The sequence below is a fragment of the Hypanus sabinus genome, chromosome 31, assembly GCF_030144855.1.
Source record: "Hypanus sabinus isolate sHypSab1 chromosome 31, sHypSab1.hap1, whole genome shotgun sequence".
Classification (NCBI taxonomy): Eukaryota; Metazoa; Chordata; class Chondrichthyes; order Myliobatiformes; family Dasyatidae; genus Hypanus; species Hypanus sabinus.
This window is the reverse complement of record NC_082736.1, coordinates 7,781,980-7,787,410: the sequence shown is the minus strand read 5'-3', so window position 1 is coordinate 7,787,410 and position 5,431 is coordinate 7,781,980. Positions and strand designations below refer to the sequence as shown.

Below are 5,431 nucleotides of genomic sequence, written 5' to 3'. Positions count from 1 at the left end.
TCTCTGAATGAGGGAACTGATTTCTGTCCGAGACAGACAAGGGGATGCTGATCGATCTTAATCCATTCCGAGCTTCTGCCGTATTCACCAACTGAAAAGGCAGAATTGCAGGGATACTTCAAGCGGAACGGATTAATCTGCTTCAAAAGTAACTCAGTCAAATATATCGATAAAAATAGTTAAAGGGTAGTGGACACGGCTCCGTCTGTGAGGCGGTGGGTGGCTCTTAGAAGAGCCTTTGTGTTGTGCTCGGGAGGAAGTGGGAGTTTTTCAGCCGCCGAAGCCATAGAGAGTGCGGCCCTGGCGTTTCAGAGCGTACACCACATCCATGGCAGTGACCGTCTTGCGCTTGGCGTGTTCAGTGTAGGTGACCGCATCCCGGATCACATTCTCCAGGAAAACCTTCAGCACCCCGCAGGTCTCCTGGTAGATCAGACCCGAGATCCGCTTGACGCCGCCACGGCGAGCCAGACGCCGGATGGCCGGTTTGGTGATGCCCTGAATGTTATCCCGGAGCACTTTACGGTGCCGTTTGGCTCCGCCTTTGCCCAGTCCTTTGCCTCCTTTCCCTCTGCCAGACATGATGCTGCTTCACTCGGGTCACTGCTCAGTGACAAACCGACTGCTGATGTCTCCTTTTATACACAGCGCCCCGACCTGCCCGAGAAACGTGCAGAGAGACAGAGGCGGGGAAGGGAGGAGACAGAGTCAGAGTGACGGACAGAGCCGAGAGCGGCCTCTCATCGTCCAGCTTCGCCTTCACTTTACCACACTCGCCAATTTCCAACGGTCTATCCGACACAAAACATTAGGAGTATGTGTCAGATAGACAGGGCTGGCAGCTCAACATTCCTGGGTTTGAATGTTTTACATGTGAGTGGGGGGGGGGAAGGTGGTTAAAAGGTGCAAACGTTACACAACTGAGAATGTCACAGCAAACTGGAGGGTTCATTTACACGGCAAACTTCAGTTACACTGACGGGATTATTGAATTGCCCCTCCCCAGTAACAAGTGGGGGACTTTATCTCTCATAGAATTGACTGCAACTTGCTTATTCTTAAAATATTCCAGACTGGTTCAGCGAATCTGAGGAATGTTTGAAACATTATGTAGAGCCCAATCAGAGTTCAGAACAGACGGGAATTAGTTTTGCAGAAATGAACCAGGCCAGCTGACAGCTGAGAGTCAGTGAATATTTTTGGATCTTATATTTCTCTTACTTATGAGTAAGAATAAAATTAGATCCTGTATGAAGGTACTAAATCCCAGAAGGGCAAGTTAGAATGCAGTCAGACAAAAGCCAAGCCGCATTGATTGGGAGGAGCCACTGTTTGACAAGTCCAGGCCTGACATGTGGGAGTTGTTTAAAGACCAGCAGATCCGAGTCAATATTGAGGTACAGGATTCATGCACACTTGGAAAGGCATGGCTTGCTTCGGGACAATCAGCATGGTTTTGTGTGGGCACATCACGCTTGACAAAATTGATCGAAGTTTCAGTGGTGGTGATACAGAAATAACATAAAGGTGTAGAATTAGGAAATTTGGCCCATCAAGTCTGCTCTGTCTTTTCATCTTGGCTGATACATTTCTCCTCTCAGCCCCAATCTCCTACCTTCTCCCTGTATCTCTTCATGCGCTGACCAATCAAGAACCAATCAACTTCTGCCATAAATACCTAAAGTCTTGGCCTCCACAGCTGCCACCTGTGGCAATGAATTCTACAGATTCACCACACTCTCTGAAGAAATTCTTCCTCATCTCCATTCTAAAAGGATGTCCCTCTCTTCTGAGGCTGTGTCCTCTGGTCTTAGACACTCCCATCCTCTCCACTTCAACTTTATCAAGGTCTTTCACCATTCGATAGGTTTCAATTAGTCATCCCTCATTGTTCTAACTTCCAGGGAATAAAGGCCCAGAGCCATCAAACACCCTTCATATGGCAAGCTGTTTAATCTTGGAATCATTTTTGAGAATCTCGTTTGAAACCCATCCAGTTCCAGCTCATCACGATAAAGGGCCCAAAACTGCTCCCAATACTCTAAGTGAGACCTCACCAGTACTTCATAAAGTCTCAACATCACATCCTTGCTCTTATATTCTAATCCTCTTGAAATGAATGCTAACTTCACATTTGCCTTCCTCACCACAGACTATACCTGCAAATTAACCTTTACAGAACCAGCACAATGACTCCCAAATCCCTTTGCACCTCATTTTTTCTGTATCTTTTCTCCCTTTAGAAAATGTCAACCCTAATATAATTCAACCGAAGTGCATGACCATACACTTCCAGTTCTGTATTCCATCTGCCACATATTTGCCTATTCTCTTCATCTGTCTGTCTTTCCCTATTTCCTCAGAAATACCTGCACATCCACCTGTCTCTTCATATCATCTGCAAATTTTGCAACAAATCCATCTACTCCATCATTCAAATCATTGGCATATAATGTAAAAAGAATCAGCCCCAACATCTTGGTGCTTGATGAAGGCAAGACTGTGGACATGATCTCTACAGATCTTAGTGGGATTCAATATAAATTGCAATTTCAATTCAGAAATGGATTCCTCATAGAAGGCTAAGTAGTGTCGGAAGTCCGTGAACAGTGGTGATCAACAAGGATTGATGCTGGGAATTATGCTGATTGTGATATATGTCAATGTTTGAATGAAAATGTTGATGGGTGGTTTACAAGTTTACATGTGACAGCAAGATTGATGGAACTGTGGACAGTGTAAATATTGATCAATGCACACAGTGGGACACCGATCACAAACATATGCAGAGAAATTGCAGAAGGAACTTAATCTGGGAGGGAATGTGGTATGGCACTTTGGGAGATCAAATGAAAGAAGGAAGTATAATGTTAATCATTGACCCCTTCCCAGCATTGGTGTAAAGAGTGAACTTTGGATCCAGGCACATAGTTCACTGAACGTGGCTACACAATGGGATAAGGTGTACAGAACGCTGGTCCTGACTGGTCAGGGTGTTGAGTAAGGGAGTCATGTATTAAGACAGGCATACAAACGTACAGGGAATGGACCATGTCCAGGTAGGCATATTCAGCTCCTTCAAGTCAGTATTTAGTTGATGCACCATTGGCAGCAATTACAGCCTTGAGTCTGTGTGGCTAGGTCTCTATCAGCTTTGCACATCTGGACACTGCAATTTTTCCCGATTCTTCCTTACAAAACTACTCAAGATCTGTCAGAATGCATACAGTTTGTGAGTGAAAAGCTCTTTTCAAATCCAACTACAGACTGAAGTCTGGACTCTGACTTGGCCACTCTAGGACATTAACTTTGCTGTTTTAATGCATTCCTATGCAGCTTTGGTTTTAAGCTGGTGGTCATTGTCTTGCTGGAAAACAAATCTTCTCCTAAGTCACAGTTTTCTTGCAGACTGCGTTACGTTTTCTAACAGGATTTCCCTGTATTTTGCTCCATTCATTTTACCCTGTACCTTCACAAGCTTTCCAGGGCTTGCTGCCGTGAAGCACAATGCACCATTCTCCACAGTAGGAATGGTGTGTTTTTGATGATGTGCAGTGTTCGGCTTACATCAAACTTAAGAGTTTAGTCTGATTGCAAAAAAAGTTCTATTTTAATTTCAGACCATAGAACCTTCTTCCAACTGGCTTCAGAGACCCCCTCGTCCTCTGACAAACTCCAGGTGAGATTTCATGACAGCTTTTTTCAACAGTGGCTTTCTCTTTGCCACTCCCTGACAAACCTGTGACAGGTGAAACACCTGGGCAACTATCATTGTATGCAAAATCTCTCTCATTTTAGCCACAGAAGCTTGAGTTATCAAGAGTTATCAAAGGTATTTTGGTAGCCTCTCTCTCTAGTTCTCTTCTTGCACAGCTGCTCAATTTTTGAATACTGTCTGCTCGAGGTAGGTTTACAACTGCCATATTCGTTCCACTTCTGGATGACAGAGATCTAGAAGATTATAAGGCTACTAGGAAGGTGCTTAAGGAGGAAATTAGGAGAGCCAGAAGGCCTTGGCGGGCAGGATTAAGGAAAACCCAAGGCATTCTACAAGTATGTGAAGACTAAGAGGATAAGACATGACAGAATAGACTTATCAAGCATGACAGTGGGAAAGCGTGTATGCAACAGGAGGAAATAGCAGAGGTACCTAATGAATACTTTACTTCAGTATTCACTATGGAAAAGGATCTTAGTGATTGTCGTGATGACTTGCAGCAGACTGAAAAGCTTGAGCATATAGATATTAAGAAAGAGGATGTGCTGGAGCATTTGGGAAGTTGGATAAGTTGCTGGGAGTGGACGAAATGTACCCCATGCTATATGGGGTAGGCGAGGGGCGGAGATTGCTGAGCCTCTGGCAATGATCTTTGCACCATCAATGGGGAAGGGAGAGGTTCCAGAGGATTGGAGGATTGTGGATGTTGTTCCTTTCTTCAAGAAAGGGAGTAGAGTTAGCCCAGGAAATTACAGACCAGTGAGTCTTACCTCAGTGGTTGGGAAGATGATGGAGAAGATCCTGAGAGGCAGGATTTATGAAGATTTGGAGAGCTATGATATGATCAGGAGTAGTCAGCATGGCTTTGTCAAGGGCAGGATGTGCCTTACAAGCCTGATTGGATTTTTTGAGGATGGAACTAAACACATTCATGAAGGAAGAGCAGTAGATATAGTGCATATGGATTTCAGCAAGGCATTTGATAAGGTACCCCATGCAAGTACTGAGGCATACTGAGAAAGTAAGGAAGCATGGGAGGCAAGGGGACATTGCTTTGTGGATCCAGAACTGGCTTGCCCACAGAAGGCAAAGAATGGTTGTAGATGGGTCATATTCTGCATGGAGGTCGGTCACCAGTTCTGGGACCCTTCGTGATCTTTATAAATGTCCTAGATGAGGAAGTGGAGGGATGGGTTAGTAAGTTTGCTGATGACACAAAGGTTGGAGGATTAGTGGACACTGTGGACGGCTGTCAGAGGTTACAGAGGGACATTGATAGGAGCAAAACTGGGCTGAGAAGTGGCAGATGGAGTTCAACCCAGTTAAGTCTGAAGTGGTTCATTTTGATAGGTCAAATATGATGGCAGAATATAGTATTAATGGTAAGACTCTTTGCAGTGTGGAGGATCAGAGTGATCTTGGGGTCCGAGTCCACAGACGCTCAAAGCAGCTGCGCAGGTTGACTCAGTGGTTAAAAAGGCATATGGTGTATTGGCCTTCATCAATCGTGGAATTGAATTTAGGAGCAGAGAGGTAATGTTGCAGCTATACACAACCCTGGTCAGAACCCACCTGGAGTACTGTGCTCAGTTCTGGTCGACTGTCTACAGGAAGGATGTGGAAGTCATAGAAAGGGTGCAGAGGACATTTACAAGGACATTGCCTGGATTGGGGAGCATGCCTTATGAGAATAAAATGAATGAACTCAGCCTA

At 44.8% G+C, this 5,431-nt stretch overlaps 1 protein-coding gene across 1 annotated transcript; it reads right to left on the bottom strand.

Annotated features, from left to right (window-relative positions):
* On the bottom strand, positions 1 to 1,264 carry LOC132383820 (histone H4-like). The gene has a single exon (XM_059955026.1). The coding sequence runs from the start codon at positions 580 to 582 to the stop codon at positions 271 to 273; it is 312 nt and encodes a 103-aa protein (XP_059811009.1). The 5' UTR covers positions 583 to 1,264; the 3' UTR covers positions 1 to 270.
* Positions 1,265 to 5,431: the final 4,167 nt, after the last annotated feature.

What these genes read in the sequence shown, in the direction of transcription:
- LOC132383820 (XM_059955026.1), bottom strand. Translation starts at nt 582, where the DNA reads ATGTCTGGCAGAGGGAAAGGAGGCAAAGGACTGGGCAAAGGCGGAGCC.